The sequence below is a fragment of the Mustela erminea genome, chromosome 15, assembly GCF_009829155.1.
Source record: "Mustela erminea isolate mMusErm1 chromosome 15, mMusErm1.Pri, whole genome shotgun sequence".
Classification (NCBI taxonomy): Eukaryota; Metazoa; Chordata; class Mammalia; order Carnivora; family Mustelidae; genus Mustela; species Mustela erminea.
The window spans coordinates 63,391,190-63,410,270 of record NC_045628.1 but is presented as its reverse complement, the minus strand read 5'-3'; the positions used below and the strand labels follow the sequence as shown (position 1 = coordinate 63,410,270).

General features: G+C 42.7%; 1 protein-coding gene across 1 annotated transcript in view; it reads right to left on the bottom strand.

Moving 5' to 3' along the window:
• Window positions 1-19,081, bottom strand: part of LOC116573995 (thrombospondin type-1 domain-containing protein 1-like) — a 30,384-nt gene that overhangs the window by 5,008 nt on the left and 6,295 nt on the right. The window contains 3 exon segments of the mRNA XM_032314471.1: window positions 5,802-5,960; window positions 17,102-17,987; window positions 17,990-18,093. Of these exon segments, the coding sequence (XP_032170362.1) occupies window positions 5,802-5,960; window positions 17,102-17,987; window positions 17,990-18,093 (1,149 nt within the window).

The window sequence follows — 19,081 nt, the reverse complement described above, 5'->3', positions numbered from 1 at the left end:
TTTTACGAGCACCAGTTCTCTGTGTCATGTCCATGACCATGACCTCCCACTGCCTACCCTCTTGGGTGGAAGCTGTGACACATACTTTGTTTCTAAGCAAACAGGACCAGCAGCAGGGACAGTTCCTCACTCTCCCCAGTCCTGATTGCCATTTTCAACTAACTCTTTCACCTCCATATAAAAACTCTTTTAATTAATCACTCTTAATTTTAATTAATTCTTTAAAAATCTATCTACCTGTCTATATATACTGACTGCATCTCCATGACTTACTTATTTTGTAACTATAAGTTTGTCCTTCCTAATCTCCTTTATTTTGCCCATCCAACCCACCTACTTCGTTCAGGCAACCACCAGTTTATTCTCTGTGTTTGAGTCTGTTTCTTATTTGTTTTGCTCTGTTTTTAGATTTCACAAATAAATGAAATTATATGGTATTTGTCTTTCTCTTTCTGACTTACTTCACTTCGCATAATACCCTCTAGGTCCATCTATGTTGTTGCATATGACAAGGTCTCATCCTTTCTATGGCTGGGCAATATTCCATTGTCTATTTACACCATCTCTTCTTTATCCATTCAGCTATTGATGGGCACTTGGGTTGCTTCCATATCTTGGCTATTGTAAATGATGCTGCAATAAGCATAGGGGTGCATATATCTTTTAGGATTAGTGTTTTCATTTTGGAGGTAAACACCCAGTTGCAGATTACTAGATCATATGGTATTTCCATTTTTAACTTTCTGAAGAGCTTCCATACTATTTTCTGCAGCGTTTGCACCAATTTACATTCCCACCAAGAGTGCACAAGGGTTCTCCTTTCTCTACATCCTCACCAACACTTATATTTCCTGCCTTTTTCATACTAGCCATTCTGACCACTGTGAGGTTGATATCTCATCGCCATTTTTATTTGCACTTCCCTGATGGTTAGTGATGCTGAACACCTTTGCATCGGCCTGATGGCCATCCCTATGTCTTCTCTGGAAAACCGTCTATTCATATCCTCCACCCATTTTTAATTGGATTGCTTGTGTGGTGTTGAGTTGGAAAAGCTCTTTATATTTTTTGGATATTAACCCCTTACTGGACATATCATTTGCAAGTATCTTCTTCCAATCAGTAGGTTGCCCTTTTGTGTTGTTGGCGGTTTCCTCTGCTATGCAAAAACTTTTTATTTGGGTGCAGTCCCAATTGTTTATTTTTACATTCGTTTCCCTTGCCTGAGGAAAAATATATCCATAAATATGTCACTAAGGGTAATATCCAAGGTGTCTTCTACTCTTTTCATACCCGTGCCATCTACTCAAACCATCCACCTACTCCCCTCTCAATACTGTCATCTCCCAACCTCATGGCAGCCATCAGTCTCTAGCACCCGGGTCTCAGTCTTCCTCATCATCCCCTAGCCAGGCCTACCTGTCCATCCAACATATCATACCTTCCCATTGTCTGCAACTGCTCCTCTTCCAAAATCTTAAACTTCATAGCTCACTTTTGAGCAGTATCCTCCTCTCTCACTTACTCATCCTTCTTACACTCACCCCACACTCACGATCCATCACGCAAACCATTCTCCTGCCAATAAGCTCAACCGTCTGACCTCTAGTACTGAGACATACCCCTTTCCCTGCTCTACACCAAAAGTCCATCCCTAGATTAACAAGACATGTGAATTATTAACTGCTGCACCCAGGCCCTGAGACCTGGTGGAGAAAATAATACACCCATGCAGGCCAAGACCTCTATATACTGACAGCCCCCAAACCTGACCACCTGCAAATCTTTAAATGGGTTCCTAAGCAACTCGCTTCCATCCCCTACACGTTTCACCACTTTCCCCAAGCACTCTACCTACCCTCTTCCTCAGAATTCCACTGGATCAGAAAAAAAAAACAACAAAAAAAAACAAAACAGAAGCTATCAGGCAAGTATACCCCTCTCCCAGCTCCTTCTGCTGTCTTCTCCCCAATAAACTTAGGATCAGCCACACTTCTATTCACTTCTTTCCCTATGGAATTAGTGGGAGAAGTATCTTCCTACAAAGGCAAGTCTACCAAGTGCTTTCTAGGTCACCCTTCTCCGGGGGATCAATGCTCTGTACCAATGATCTCCAGCTTCTCCTCTATGCAGCTCCAGAGAAACATGTTCAAGCTCTTCTTACTTTAAAAAGAACTTTCTAGAACTCTCATATCTTGTTCCTGGTCTTCCTAGCCAAGCTTACAGAAAAAGGAGTCTGCATTTGCTGACTTACTGCTTCCACATCACCTCTGATTCCTGCAAACTGCCTCCAGGATTCCAGTGAAATGGCTTCTGCCAATGTCAGTAATCACCTAATAGCTAAATTCAAAGAAGTTTTGTCTGGACATTCCTTGACCTCTGCAGTATAGGCTACTGCCCAACACTTTCTCTGACCTTTTCTCTTCTTGGTTTCAATGATAGTGCTCCTTCAGAGAGAAGAACAGGAATTTTGGAGCAAGGAGATCTAGATCTCAACCTGGGTCCATTAGCTCTGCTCTCTCCACTGATGTCCTACCAACACCTTCACCTCCACATGCCCAAGACTCATCAATTTTCCCCCAGAATCTGTGCCTCATCCAATATATCCAATCTCAAGGAAATGGCACAAGTGTCCATGCAGTTGCCAGTACTAGAATCCTGGTTTTCACCTTTAATTCTTCCCTCTTCATCACTCAACATATCCAGAGTCTTTGAGTCCTTGTCTCCTCTGCATCCCTACGGCCATTCATTTTTCACCTGGGTTGCTGAAAAACTTAATGGCCTTGCTGCTGCCACTCCTAGCCCTTCCGATGTATTCTCCACACTACCCCTGAGAGACATCCCTCTGAAATACAGGCCAAACCTTCAAGGCCCCTCAGGATCTGACTCCTGCCACCCACAGGAGTTCATTTCTTACCACTACCTCCTGGCACACTATGCTCTAGACACATTAATTTCAGTTCTCTGGGTCTCTTAATGTGCCATCTTCTTCTGTGCTTTTATCCATGGCTCCCTTTGCTGAAGTTCCCTTTCTCACTTAGCTCACCTAGGTGGCACCTATTCTGCTTTCACACTTAAGCTCAAATATCACCACCTCCAAGAAAGGAGGTGTTCCCAGCATGAATTTTCACCCCTGCAAGTTTCCCGAGCAAGCTGTGGATACCTTTCTCACTGCAGGCTCTACATTGTACTGTATATTATGCCTTTTTACATGCCTGCTGAGCAACTATGTCATAAGCACCTTCCAGACAGGAACATGTCTTATCTAGATATTCCTAGCCCCAGTCGCAATAACTTATACACAGTTGGTATCCGATAAATGTTAGGTTAACTCATTTAAAAAGGGAATGGCAAAATGGTCAATATCCCACCGGATGGAATGTGGGTGTAATGGCGATGGATTCTCCCACTCCTGTTTGAATAAGATGGTCAAACTAACATAAAACTCGATGCAGACATTCTTTCAAAGACAAACAAAACTCCCAACTTGCAACCAAGTGAACACCATTGGATGGTGAAAGATTTGTTTCCTGACTTGTCACTTCTTCCATGTGCAGTGGTGGCTTATGTCCATGGGAAGCAGCAATGTACCTGTGCATGATGGACCTCTTTACTTAGCTGTTAGCCTTCACTGTGGCTGGCTCCTCAAAAACATGGCTGGAGAAAAGACTGAGAGCTGCTGACCTTAGCCCTCTCTGCTTCATCGACTCCCTCCTTCACCTGAAGTAAAGGAGATTTCTTGATGCTAAGCACCCTGAGAACAGATTTTAACATTTCCAAAGAGTGTGAAATATATTAAATAGGGAGAAGAACACTTGGAAGAAATGATCATTTTTATCCACGTAAACATAACTCTAAGGACCACTTACATTAGAAGTAGGCATGCCTATAGCACTTAACCTTTTGCTAATTTATAATATATAACTTTCTAGTTCCCATTGAGTATTAAAGAATTAGGACATCAGAACATGAAATAATTTCACATATCCTCAAAAATTATTATTAATTCTAGGGTGTGGATGCTTCCAGAAAATTAAACTGGCCTGTGTAGAAAGGCAAGATATTTAAGATAGGTAGCTTAGTATGGGTCAGATCTAGTCCTCCGCTTTCTAGCTTGTTGATATTGGGCAGGTCAGTTCCCTCTCTATGCTACAGTGTCCCAAATAAGTGAGATAATGTATTTAAAGTGTTAGCACATAGCAGATGGTCAATAAAAGGTTGATATTGTTGTCATTTCTAAAGATACAGTAGAAGTCAGTGACAATTGACCAAATTCAATTGCATTCATTCATTCATTCATTCATTCATTATGGAACTCTAGATGGAATATCTTTTTTAAAAGATTTTATTCATTTTTGAGAGAGAGAGAGCTCAAATTGGGGCAGGGGATACAGAGGGAGAAGCAGACTCCCTGCTGACCAGGGAGCCCAATGTGGGACTCAATCCCAGGACCCTGAAATCAGAACTGGAGCTGAAGGCAGACGGTTAACCAACTGAGCCACCCAGGTGCCCTAGATGGAATACCTTAACACAACATGACATCCCAGAATTGAGAGGAATGGGTGTATTTGAAGGTAGTTATACCCAAGAAAGGAGCTGTGAAAGTGAGGGAGACTTCTGAACGAAGAGTAGATGGAGAAAAGAGCCTTAGAAAATAATATGACATATAACCAGAGGAACAAGAGATTCAGGGTGTGGTCAAGGGATTATGAAAGAAGCAGGACAGACTGAGGGCTAGCAGAAGAGCCCAAGTCTGATGAAAAATAGAAGAAGGAACACCCTCAGGATGCTGGAATGAAGGGAACAAGGCCTACAGCACTGGCTGGAAAAATGAGCTAGAAAGAATGCACTTCCTAGGCCACAGGCAGGGACACTGGCCAAGATGTTGCTGCCAGGTAGTTTTGGCTAAAAGATGCTCTGAGATCCAAACACAAAAAAACATCTGACTCCTCCAGACCCCAACGGACAAGGAACTAGGGACAGTTTTCTAACGTCGAATTGGAGAGCGGAAGAAGTGACAGAGGACTTTATCTAAGGGTCAGGAACAGAGCAAAGGCCAGCAAATTAACTGCGGGGACTGGCTATAGATCAGTTGGTGAGATGGTATGTGGGAAGAGCAAGGATTCTTATTTCTGTGACCTGTAGCAGATGAATGGAATTCAACTCCATAAGCTGAAGCAAACCAAACGAAGCCATGTCAGCATCACATCTATAAACCATTGACATCAAATACTCATGGAGCACCTACTGAGTGCCTTCAAGATGTTGAAAGGATGAAGGAAAGGCCACTTTCTAGGTGATGACAAGAAGAAATCTCCGCACCTTCTCCTCCCTAGGTAGGGGTAGTAAACATAGGGCCTTCAGAAGATAAGATGGCGTGACTTGCCCCATTTTGACAAATAACGGTCTACGTAGTCCCCTCAGGCTTCTCTGAGATGATATGTTCTTCTGCAACTTTGGTGGGGAGAAGTAAAGGAAGGATAAATAAGAAAACAAAAAGAAAACCAAAAATATCTTAGGAAGAAATGATCATCCCCCTGCTTGTATTTTGAAAAATGTTTTCAGATGTCTGAATCTTTACTTTAGAGAATTTGCCTCTCATTGCCTTATCTTCCACATTGGTCAATCCCCTGTCATCTCACTGACGAGATACTCCCAGTCAGAGACACACTAATGAACACAGTCTTAGTAAAGCCAGCAGTACTAAGAGAGTGTCAGTGAATTCAGGTTGCTGATTTTCAGGCGGGCATAGATTCAACAGTCCCTCTGGGGAAAGATTCCCAAAGAAAGAAGGTACCTACCAGCACACTCCTCCAGGGAACACAGGGAGGTCTCCGAGGACATTCCAGGGCAGCCAGGTCTGGAGGGGAAGGAAGTCAGGCACACGCGGCGTCGCTCTCTGACACCATCCCCACACGTGGTACTACATTGGCTCCACGGCTGCCACAGTCCCCAAGTTTCTGCAAGGACATTAGCCATGCTTTTAATGCTAGTTCATTTGAGAATCAGAATTTAACTGCACTCAAATGAAGCAGCAAACTTAAATCTCAGGCCTTGAAGTCAGTAAATAAAAACATGCCCAAAGATGTGGAAAGCTGGAAAGAGTGTTTAATAAGCCTTAAAACAAAAGAAAGCTGTATAATTTACAAAATGTTAACCTTTTTGGAACCTATCCTAGAGTAAAGCTCACAGGGCAACCAAATGGCCTGAAATGTTAGGAAAGTCAGGCTCCTCTAAGGAAAGACAGGATGCAAACCCAGCTTCTTTGGGTGGACACCAGGCCTCATACAAGCTGGTGAGAAGTCATCTAAAAATATAATGAACTGCTAGAAGCCTGGTGTGGGCTAGCATGAGAAACAAAAGCCCTGGGAGCCACAAACCCAATGGGAATTTGTACCCACTTGCAGGCTCTTCTTCATGGATCTCACCAAATGCTCACAAGAAGGACTGAGGGTAGGTGCAAGACCAGAGAAAGCCTCTCTTGTGGTGGAGGTCTGAGGCTGGAAGGAGTGGCACTGTGGAAAACACACAAACCTTACCTGGATCCTTCTCCCCATCTGCTCTCCCAACAAGAGCCTCAACCACTGGGAACAAAGCAGAAGCCCCGTCATTCTGAGAGCACCAGTTGAGATATAGTACTTCTAAGGAATGGAAAAAGAAGGAAATCCTTCACCCCTGGAAGGAGCAAAAAAATATACTGGGGCCAGACTTTTAGAGAGCTTCTATCACTGGAGAGGGGCAAGATCATCAAGAAGGCCCCATCTCTGAGACTCAGGGGCACAGCATTTGTCTAAGATGAACTAATGAACTGGAACAAGAAAAAGCTCTCTAGCTCCCATCACCCAACCCCTACCCTGCAGCATGCTAGTAATTTCCAAGTATCAATAACAACAACCTACTGCTAGGGCAAGGGCAAGAGTGACAGGTGAAAACCTCTCTTATGTGCAGGCTCAAGCCTAAACTGAGGGTGCAACAGAAGCATGGAGGAAAATCCTCTGGTAAGCCAACTCCTACTCTGACTGCAAAGCAACATTAGAAAATTCTAAACTCTGTCATTCCCCAAGGATGGCCATAGCAACAGCAAAACCCCAACACAGCTTAATTCCTTAGTACATTGACCCAATCCCCACACTAAATGCCTAGCTAAAACAGGGTATACCCATTTCCTCACACAAATACTATTTATTGGTGTCTACAGTTCTAAATTAAAACGTGCAATTTCAACCAAAAATTATGAGACAAAGAAGCAAGGAAAAAAAAAACTATCAAGAGATAAAGTAATCAAGAAACCTGGCTCTAATGTGACCCAGATATTGGAACTATCAGAGAGAGAAGTTCTGATAGCTATGATTAATATTAAAGACTTTAGTGGAAAAGGTTGGCAAGATGAACAGATGAAAAATTTCACTAGAGATTTGTAAATTGAGAAGAAGAAATGGAATGCTAGAAGTGAAACACATGGTAACAAGGATGAAGAATGCTTTCTCAGAGAATGCTCATCAGTAGACTCAATGCAGCTGAGGAAATAAAGAGTAAATTTGAATATAGATCCGTAGAAATCACTCAGACAGAGACACAAAGCTCAAAAAGAAAGAGTGAATAGAAAAGAATACCCAAGAGCTGAAGGGCAATATCAAAGAGGCTATCATCCATGTCATTAGAATCGCAGAAGAAAAAAAGGGAATCAAATAATGACCAAGAATTCTCCTAAATTAATGAAAGATAGTAAATTAAATCAAGATGCTCAGAAAACATCGGGTAGGATAAAAAAAAATAAACAAAAAATTAATCATACTATATTTAAATAGTTAAAAACCAAACCCAGAAAACTTTGAAGGCTGTGGCAGGGAAGGAAGGTGGAAGGTGGAAATACATTGCATGCAAAAGAATAAAGATTAGAAAAACAGTAGGCTTCTTGTCATGCAAGCCAAAGATGATGGAGTAATAACTCTAAAGTAATGAAAGAAAATAATGACCAAACCAGAATTCTATATCTAGTGAAAGTATCTTCTAAAATTTAAGGAGAAATTGACTTTTTAGAGAAACAAAAATGAATAAAATTAATTACTGGAAATGTTCACCATAAGAAATGTTAAAAGAAAATCCTTCAGGCAGAAGGAAGATGATACCAGAACAAAAACCTTGCATCTGTACAAAGAACTGAAAAGTGCTGGAAATGGCATTTATAAAGGTAAAGGTAAAATTCATTTTTTTCTTATTTTTAAATGCTCTAAAATAGAATTGCTAAAGAAAACTAGTATTATGTGTTCACAGCATATATAAAGTAAAATTTATGAGAACAATCACACAAAGAATGGGATTAATGAGTTAGAAATATACTGTTAATAAGGTCTTTATATACATGTGAAGCAAAATATTATTGCTTAGATAGATCAAGAAAAGGTAGATTATTCATTCAAAGGCTGATCAAGAAAAGTCAAAGATATATACTGCAAACTCTAGGACAACCACCTAAAATATTTTAAGGTATAAGCCACTAAAAAATATATAAAGTGTAAACCTTAAAATTGAATATTCAATTAATACTAAAGAAGGCAGAAACAAGAGGAAAAAGAAACAAAGAACAGGTGAAATAGACATAAAACTACCCAGATAGTCAATAATATATTGTAATAGGATTGTATGGTGACAGACGGTAAGTGCACTTGTGGTGAGCCTAGCGTAATACATAGAGAAGTTAAATCACTATGTTGTATACCTGAAACGAATGTAACATTGTGTGTTGACTATATCCAATTTAAAAAATTTTTAATAAAAAAACTTACTTTAAATATAATATACAAATAAGTTAAAAGTAAGCCGATGAGAGGAGTTATACCTGTGAACATGAATTAAAAGAAACCTGGAGTAGCTATATTAATATCAGACAGGGTAAACTGCAGAAGAAGAAATACTACCAGGGATAAAGAGAGACATTACATAACAATAAAAGGATCAATTCAGCAAGGAGCTTGACAACGCTAAATGGGGATGCACCTAACATCAGAGCTTCAAAATACATACAAAATACTCCCAGGACAGTTATTACTGACTGACACATGCAAACAGCTCTTCCAAGAATATACTGAATCACTGCCAGATTGAATAATTAAACAGTTCCCTATAAAAAATCATCGTAAGACCCTTCTCTATCAGTACCCATCCAACCTCAAGACTCAAGTCATTGCACTCCTAGGCACAAAAACACCCTCTGTATAAAAGTCTTTCTTCCTGCTTTATGGACAAAAACTCGATACAGTCAAAGGTATAGAAAGCACGACAAAGACATAAGGAGAGCACATAGGGCAAATACATTCCCAGGTAATCCAAGTGGTGCAATCTTTGGAGTGAGTCATGGAATATGAGTTCTTCATAGCAATTAAAAGTCTCTGGGATTTTCACAGGAGTGTGAGCATTACAAACCACCATGCTGGACCAACATCAGCTGAGGTGTGGTAATTATGTTCCGTCCAGAGGTCCAACTGAACACAATATTGGTTCTGTGTCTTCAGATCACAGATGGAAGAACAATGGGCCCGCTTTGTCCTTGCGCTTCAGAGCGATTCAGACACTAAGCCCCCCATGCTTGCAAAGCTCTGGGACACTCATATTAAAGCCTCTCGGAGTTAAAGTTTAGTGGTTGATTTTTGAAAAAGCTACTGGAAATTCTACCACTGAGAAATCTTAATTTAAACTTAAGCCAATGCATAGTTTATCCTTATGTTCATATTAAGACCACAAAAGGCAGAACTATAAATACTAAGAATCTTTGTTATTCTTTCTTAACTCTTGTTTACTTCACATAAATATAATCTACATAAATATATAGAGTTAGTTGTCAACCAAAAAACAAAAATTCCAGGGGGCGCCTGGGTGGCTCAGTGGGTTAAGCCGCTGCCTTCGGCTCAGGTCATGATCTCAGGGTCCTGGAATCAAGTCCCGCATTGGGCTCTCTGCTCAGCAGGGAGCCTGCTTCCCTCTCTCTCTCTGCCTGCCTCTCCGTCTACTTGTGGTTTCTCTCTGTCAAATAAATAAAATCTTTAAAAAAAAATTCCAAATATGAGTGGCCAGAAAAAAAAAAAAACAAGTTTTAGTAAAAGCATGAATCTTAATGTCAAAATTTACATTTTGAAATGCTGTGCCCTTTTCCCTTGGAAGTAAAATCATGACTTGTAGGACAATCAGTAATAAAAAATAAAGAAACATTTAAGGTACACCTTATGCCCTTTTATTTCTAAATGAAATTAACTGAACAGGAAACAAAGGAAATCACTCAAAGCAATTAACTAATTTAATAAGGCAATTTTTAAAAAATACCTTGAGTAATTCTATCTGTTCCCTGAAGCTTTCTACCAATAACTTTGAGGTAAATACTAAGCAAATGGAAGGTCATTAGATAACTGTAGTTCATTTTTTATTTTACTATTATTATTATTTATTTATTTAATTGTATTAGTTACCAAACAGCATTTCATTAGTTTTTAATGTAGTGTTCCATAATTCATTGTTTGAGTATAACACCCAGTGCTCCTTGAAATACGGGCCCGCCTTAATACCCGTCATCAGGCTGAACCATCCCCCAAACCCCCCAAACCATGTTTGTTTCCCAGAGCCCATAGGCTCTCATAGCTTGTCTCCCTCTCTGATTCCACCCCCTTCTTTTTTCCTTTCCTTCTCCTAATGTCTTCCATGCTATTCCTTAGGTTCCACATATAAGTGAAACTGTATGATAATTTTCTTTCTCTGCTTGAAATAATCATTTAGCATAATCTCCTCCAGTTCCAACCAGGTCGATGCTAATGGTAGGTAGTCATCCTTTTTTAGAAATGAAGAGCAAATGACCAATATTCCAAATACTCTTACTTCATGAATGAAAGCTGTTTTGTTTTGCCCTGGTTAAATGTCCATACAAGCACTCACACTGCATAACAAACCTGTTTGGCCAGGATAAATACCTTTCAGCTACTATAGAGGATAATAATTCTGAATGAGCAAAATTTGTCTGGAATAGGAAAAGGCAGATTTGTTTACATGCCTCAAGACTATCTGAAAGGGGGCGCCTGGGTGGCTCAGTGGGTTAAGCCTCTACCTTCGGCTCAGGTCATGGTCTCAGGGTCCTGGAATCAATCCCCACATCAGGCTCTCTGCTCAACAGGGAGCCTGATTCCTCCTCTCTCTCTCTGCCTACCTCTCTGCCTACTTGTGATCTCTGTCTGTCAAATACATAAATAAAATCTTAAAAAAAAAAAGTTGGGGGGGGGCACCTGTGTGGCTCAGTGGGTTAAGTCTCTGCCTTCGGCTCTGGTCGTGATATCAGGGTCTTGGGATTGAGCCCCGCATCGGGCTCTCTGCTCAGCGGGGAGCCTGCTTCCCCCTCTCTGCCTGCTTCTCCGCCTATTTGTGATCTCTCTCTTTCTGCTAAAAATAATAGTAATAATAATAATAAAATCTTAAAAAAAAAAAGACTATCTGAAAGAATACTGCCCCTGAAATACTCACACATGGAAGACATTTTGCTCAAAAACTAAAGCAACTAAGCAAAACATGCTTATAAGAAAGTTTCTATAGGCAAGAGTGAGTAACTAAAAGCAGCAAATGGAGCAGTCACCTGGATAAGCAGTTCGGATTTTCTGTGCACAAAAAAAGGCTCCCTTATAATGGCTGAATCATGCTTATGCCTGAGCCAGTGGATTCCAAAGTGTGTTATGTGTCTATCAAGAGGGGTGGACAGCACGAGATAAACCTGTGAGATGAGGAGGAAATACTATAACTTCTTTCACTCTAAAAGCTCTATATTGTGTAATTCATGAGTTGACGGTTGACTGTACGGGAGGCAGTACAGAATAATGGAAAAAGCCAATCAAGCACCAGTAGTGGTTTAGCCACTTAACTACCATCGACTTCGGGCAAATTACGTAATTTTGTGCCTCCATTTCTTCACCCATGAAAGTGACAAAATAATAAATCTAAACCAAAAGGTTGTTATGAAGATTAAACAGATTAATATTTATAGATCACTTAGAGCAGCACCTGGTGCAATGTAATCCACTAAATAAACATTAGCTTTATTATGTCAGAGGATCACACCCATTATGTCACATATCCTGAAAGGACATTCCTAAGGAATGCCAAAAGAAGAGTTAACTTTCAGAAGGGTTTACTGCTTCACTTTCAGAAAACCGTTAAGTTTTCCAGTTTTAGGTAAAGTAACTCACAAAGTGGATGAGTAGCTTAAAAAGATTCTGGCAGACAATTAAAGATAACACAGAATCTGTGAATAGAAAGGAAACGACAGGGTTCATAGTTCTCTTGTTCTTAGTAAAAAGCTCTTGTCAGTCATTTTGAAGGAAAAATAAGACCATCTAAGTACAGAAACAAGATAGTCTAAAAATTTAAATTATCAAGGAAACTATATATTAAATATATACACTTTTCATTTATCAAAAAAAAAACTAAGCTAAAAATAAAAAAAACTATGTGACTATGACTTTATACCCTCTATCATTAATTATCAAGTTTTATCTTAGGGCGCCTGGGTGGCTCAGTAGGTTAAAGCCTCTGCCTTCAGCTCAGGTCATGATCTCAGGGTCCTGGGATAGAGCCCCGCATCGGGCTCTCTGCTCAGTAGGGAGTCTGCTTCCCCACTCTCTGCCTGCCTCTCTGCCTGCCTCTCTGCCTACTCATAATCTCCAACTGTCAAATAAATAAATAAAATCTTTAAAAAAAAAGTTTTATCCTAAATTAAATTACTCTCCTGTCTGAAACCCTTGGGCAGATGTGTTCATAATTTAGGATTTCTGAATTTATTTTTATAAGATACTAAGTGCTGTGTCCTATATTACCGTTCTGTACTACTAACACTCCCCTGGCAGGATCTCAGGCAGCATCCCATTACCAAACACATTAATATTTCTGCAGAGAAAAGTAGAAACATTCACACTAAGTAGGGTAAATGAAGATCATAAAAAATCATTTGTGGCAACATCTATTATATATCATCTATTATATATAATATATATTTTTTCTATTTTATATATATTATATAATATATATTCTATAAAACCTATTATATATTTATATATTAAGTTGTTATTTACATACTCTCTCAAGCTCTGAAGACATATTTGGAAAAAGAGACACACATATCAAACACATACTCCATTTTTGAAAGGAACTAATAAATCAGTGGGGCAGTGGTTCACACAAGTCATGGTGGGTTCACTGGGGTCCCTGAATGATACCATCTGCCAAAAAAAGTCAACTGTCAATTTAAGTGGAAAATGAAAAGAAGAGAACAAGATTTAGTTAGAAATGCTTACACTAGAACACAAGAAGGCCTTGAGGTCCCTGTTGCTAGCATAAATGTCACTGGATATCTGGAGTCAAAGCCATGGGTGGGTGGTCACACTCCTGAGGTCTCCAAGAGCATTAGCCCCTCCAGGCACTGCTTCCAGCCCTGATGTTCAGTTGTGTCAAGTTGCTGCAGGCCATAGGGAACCCCTCACCACCCTCAGCCCGGAAACACAAAGAATCACTCTGCTCTGCCTCTCTCTCATGTCTTGTCCCTGCTGCTGTGGGGGGGAAACTCAAGTCCTTAGACAAGTAGAAAAATCTGTGGAAACCCCAATAGCTGGGAGAACCACAAAGCAGACCTCCTGCTCCCAATGTCTTTAAACCAATGACCCCAATATCTTTATTTCCCTAGGTTTGCTTCCACTAAGTTCGGTTAGATTTTCTTCTTCTAACAAGTAACGTCTTTTGAAAAGGCAAATCTATCTTAAATGATTACATTACTTTAATACAAGTTCTCTTACTACTACCAGCAGCAGCCAAATTTGCGTTCGATTTTCACTTTAATAAAACCTGTATTGAGCACCTATTCATGTGCAGGTAGGCTAAGTGGGTCAAATATCATAAATAGCTTCATGGTAGCACAAGCAGCCTTTTCACACCAAAAGAGCTCTCCCCCAACCCCCGCTGGTGGTGGGCTTGAGGGTGGGGGGCATGGGGAGAAAGACTTGGAACAAGCCATGACAGAAACAACTGATGCCATGCAGAGGCATGAAGGATGCTGGGCTGGCTTTACAGCAAGGGAATTTAACTAGTGTGGGGTCAAGGAAGAGTAACCCAAGTGGAGACTTGGGGGACAGGTTAATGTCAACCAGGCAAAGGCGGGTGGAGACCCCAGCCCAGAAATGGCGACTATTGGTTGGGTAGCCTGACCATAGGGGTCCTGTGGATTCTCATTCTCCTGTCAAGTGAGGTGACTGGCAAGTATTTTCTTTTTAAGATTTTATTTATTTAGGGGCGCCTGGGTGGCTCAGTGGGTTAAAGCCTCTGCCTTCAGCTCAGGTCATGATCCTGGGGTCGTGGGATCGAGCCCCGCATCGGGCTCTCTGCTCTGCAGGGAGCCTGCTTCCTCCCCTCTCTCTCTGCCTGCCTCTCTGCCTACTTGTGATTTCTCTCTCTCTGTCAAATAAATAAAATCTTATAAAAAAAAAGATTTTATTTATTTAGGTGCACGTGGGTGGCTCAGTGGGTTAAAGCCTCTGCCTTCAGCTCAGGTCATAATCCCAGGGTCCTGGGATTGAGCCTCACATCGGGTTCGCTGCTCAGCATGGAGCCTGCTTCCTCCTCTCTCTGCCTGCCTCTCTGCCTACTTGTAATCTCTGTCTGTCAAATAAATAAATAAAATCTTTTTTAAGAAAAAAAGATTTTATTTATTGGACAAAGAGACACACAAGTAGACAGAAGGAGAGGGGGAAGCAGGCTCCCCACTGAACAGAGAGCCCGACGTGGGGCTCGATCCCAGGACCCTGAGACCACGACCTGAGCTGAAGGCAGAGGCTTAACCCATTAAGCCACCCAGGTGCCCTGGTGACCAACAAGTATGTGCAGCCTCAGCTGACCTGAATTTTAAATAATCCCTCTGCCTGCAGTGACACAGTGAGGCGGACAGTGGCAGGATCGGAATCAATGAGGAATCTGTTGCCGTAGGTTAGCTAAGGGATGACGGAGGTTGAAACCAAGATTCAGACACCAAGGAGCCAAAACCCATGGGACTTGGTGATTTATTATTTATAGGAGGTAAGGAAGAAGAGGAAGACCGCTGGGCTTCTGCTTTGAAATGAAATGGTGGCTAAGGCCTGTACTGAGGGGCAGGTTGTGGGGGTAAGATGATGAGTCTAATTACTCCGAGATGCCCAAGAGACATGTGAGGGGGGCAGCTATGCAGCAGCACTTAGATGCTGGGAAGAGATACCCACGTGGAGTGGTCAGTCTCAGAATGGTGCTCACCTAACAGGTGCATGAAGAGTGAAGAAAGTGGGGCGTCTGGGTGGCTCAGTTGGTTAAGCGACTGCCTTCAGCTCAGGTCATGATCCTGGAGTCCCCGGACCAAGTCCTGCATCAGGCTCCTTGCTCAGTGGGAGCCTGCTTCCACCTCTGACCCTGCCCCCTCTCATATGCGCACTCTCTCTCTCTAATAAATAAATAAAATCTTTAAAAAAAAAAAGTGAAAAAACAGGATCTAGTTTAAGATATGAAGTGAGCAGTTAACAGATGAGCCCAGGTGGTGGAATTGGCCGGCAAGGGAGACCATGAAGAACAGTCAAGGAAGTGGGAGGGAAGCGAGGTAAGGGTCCAGGGTGATGTCACAGGACTGAGATATTTTTAGGTATTTCAAGGCTGTTGGCCATGAGCCTGTTAAAGGACTGTTAGACGGAGGAGAGAGAGGGGATGATGATTAACAGAGGATTCCGGATAGGAGCCGAGGGACTGGGATCCACAGTGGAGGAGAAGGCTGACCTTGCATTGGAGGAGTGACACTCCTTCCATGGTGACAATAAAGGAGACCAATGGATGTAGGCTTACAGACATTTTGGTGGGAGGTTGAAGGAGCTCGTTCTTGATGGCCAGGTGCCCTGGGTGGCAGGAGACGAACTCAGCTCTGAGAGTCAAGATAGGGGAGGGGCTGAGGTCTGAGGGGAGCTGCTCTAGAGAACGGGGGCAGAGCTGGTCGGGCAGCATGGAGGGTCCAGCTGAGGAGGGAGGCATAACCCACCTGGATGTGACCGTCCATGCAGCTTGTGTGCCAAAGGCGGCCAGGAGATGGCCGGATTCATGCATCAGATGGAAAAGAGGGCAGAGGAGTTTAGGCTCTTGATAGGAGACATGTGATAGGTAGGGATGGGCCATGGAATTTAGACTGGATGGAGAGGTAAATGCAAGCCAGGAGATGACTAGGGGGTGCAGAGAGAGTCAAAGAAAATGGACTTCTAAGGTGAGGAGATGGGTGAATTTGAAGCAAGAAATACTTGGAGTTCCAGACACAGTCAGAGGCTTGGGCCCTCGGGGGGCCTGGAGCTTAGCAGGGATGAAGCTATAAGCAAACCAGACAATTTCTGCCAGATGAATCTCTTGCCAAGACCAGGCTTCCACCCAGGAAAAGGAAAAGAACTGCAACGAGGGGCCCGGGGCATGGATGGAATTGTAATAACCCCACTTCTTTGTGATTAGATAGGGCATTACACAAAGAACGTAGAGTGTAAAGTTTGTAGAAATCTTGCTTTGAAATCTCACTTCTACAGAAACTCATTCCGGCAAAGAAGGATATAACGGGAAAGAGACACGCTCAGCGAGAGGAAGCCAGAAGTCAACCAAATACAATTTGAGATTTAGCTTTGAATTCTGCTCATACCTACCATAGATTTGCCATATGATGTAATAATATAACTTTTTAAGATAAAATGCAATAGAGGCTAAAGTTATTGGTGCCTCCTCTATGCCAGGCGTTATGCTGAGAACTGTGCGCACATATTTCATTCAATTCTCACAACTCTAAGAGGTAGATGCTCCTATGATCCCTGTTTTACTAGCAGGGAAACTGAGACCTAGGGAAGTAAGCGGTGAGCTGAGTCAGCTTCCCATGAGTCCTAATTTTTCAGGTAAGAGTAAGGCCATGTAGGATATTATGAGGAGTGAACCAGAAAGATGATGGTACAGTTCACAGAAACTTAAGTTCAATGAACCTCAAAAGAATAATTTTGATTGCATGGAGGCACCAGTTTGCTTTAAAAAGTTTCAAAATTTCAATACCAACCTATGTTTCTCTGAATTAGCATGCACTCCCTCTCCTTTGTGGAAAAATGGCTTCTGCTTGGAACGCCAAAGTCAAAGCAGTATTTATTCCTCCCCATGTCAAACAAAGTGCAGTTGAATACGGTTCTCCTCTCTCCCAAGGTCAGGCTGTTTTCAGCTAGCTGAATGGTCCTTTCCCCAGGGCGTCTGGGGGCCTCCTTGAAGACCGTGATCACTCCTTGGATGAAGATGCACAGTGGGGGGAAGACTGTCACCTCCACCCCGGACTCACACGTGAGTTCTGGTGCCATCACCAGTTTGTATGCAAATTTCTGGGCCAGGTCAATGGGTCCTGTGGAGGTAATGACCGAGTCTCGGCCAAACAGCTTCAGCACCACCGTGACGTAGGCTTTTGGCCCCATGGGCGCACAGCCAAACTGAAGCCACTGACCTTGAGAGAGTTCTGTCCTCTTGCTGGTTCTGATTTCCAGCGGCTGACCTGGACTTGTTCTTGCCTCGGGCAGACTGTTGGTAAAGATGACATCCACCAAGATGTCAGGCTGGTCCATAGGGAAGGAGCACAGTGGCTGATGGGTGAAAAGGCCCACCTTGAAGGTGCCTTCCGCCGCCTTGGACGTCCTATTCAAGTCAATGTGAAAGACGGGCCATTCGACCTTGAGAAAGGCTCTTTGCTCCCAGTGGCTGACTTGAGTGCCATTGTGGGCTACCTCCAGAGCCATCGTGAACCAGTAGTCTCCAGCCTCCTTGAAGTAGAAGCATTCAAACTCCAGTGTTCCCTGGGACTGGTTGGTCAGGAGGTATTTGGCGGTCACCGTCTGATTGGTGCTGGCCTCCAGCAACAGGACAGACACATTGCGCAGTGTCCTGTTGGCACCACATTGCGCAGTGTCCCGTTGGCACCACCGAAACGCCGGAAATCCAGAGACACCGTGTTGTTGCTTAGCGCTACATGGCCTGGCTTTTCCAAGAGGAGATGCTCGGCTTCTCCAAGAACTGAAACGAAATGGTCAGAGTCGATTTTACAAGAGATCTCTGAGCAGCACCACCGGTGACATTGAAGAAAACAGCATTCTGCTCATAAGGAGGAGGAGTTTGACCTCGGCCAGAGAGGAGGTGCAATGATGCTGTGAGCCAATCCTGGGAGCTGGGCCCCACGCAGTTCCCGTTCTAAAGCGGCTCTGGGCCTTGGTCTTCAGCTATCGTGGGTCTCAAGATGGAAATCCGTACCCCACTTCTCTCATTTTAATCTGTTAAAAAGAAAACAAGCCCCCCAGGACAGAGAACCAGGACTTAATTACAGCTTCAACCTAACCCCAGACTGTGGCCTTGCCACAGTCCATCTCAAATTTCCTGATCTGCACTGGTGAGGTTACCTCCTTGATAAAAAAAAACCTGAGGGCCACCTCCCAACACCCCCCCACAACCCCAACACACAGAAAGAAGACATCCTGGCATGAAACATTCCTTTCTGTTCTTTTGCTACTAACTTCTTGCCCCACCCTCCTTCCTATAAAAACTTTCCATTTTGTACAGCTCCTCGGGCCATCTATGCTTGCTAGATGGGATGCTGCCCGATTCATGAATTGCTTAATTAAGCCAATTAAGTTAGATCTTCAAATTCACTCAAGTGAGCTTTTTTCCCCCCTTTTTAAATAAAGCATATTCTAGGGGCCCCTCGGTGGCTGAGTCTGCCTTTGGCTCTGGGCCCTGCATCATGTGGCGCTCTCTGCTCAGCGGGGAGCCTGTTTCTCCCTCTCCCTCTGCCTGCTGCCCCCCTCCCCCTGCTTGTGCTCTCTGTGTCAAATAAATAAATAAAATCTTTTTTTTTATCATATTTTGGGGGTGCTTGGGTGCTTGGGTTAAAGCCTCTGCCTTCGGCTCAGGCCATGATCTCAGGGTCCTGGGATTGAGCCCTGCATTGGGGTTTTCCGCTCAGCAGGGAGTCTGCCTCCCTCTCTCTCTCTCTCTCTACCTGCCTTTC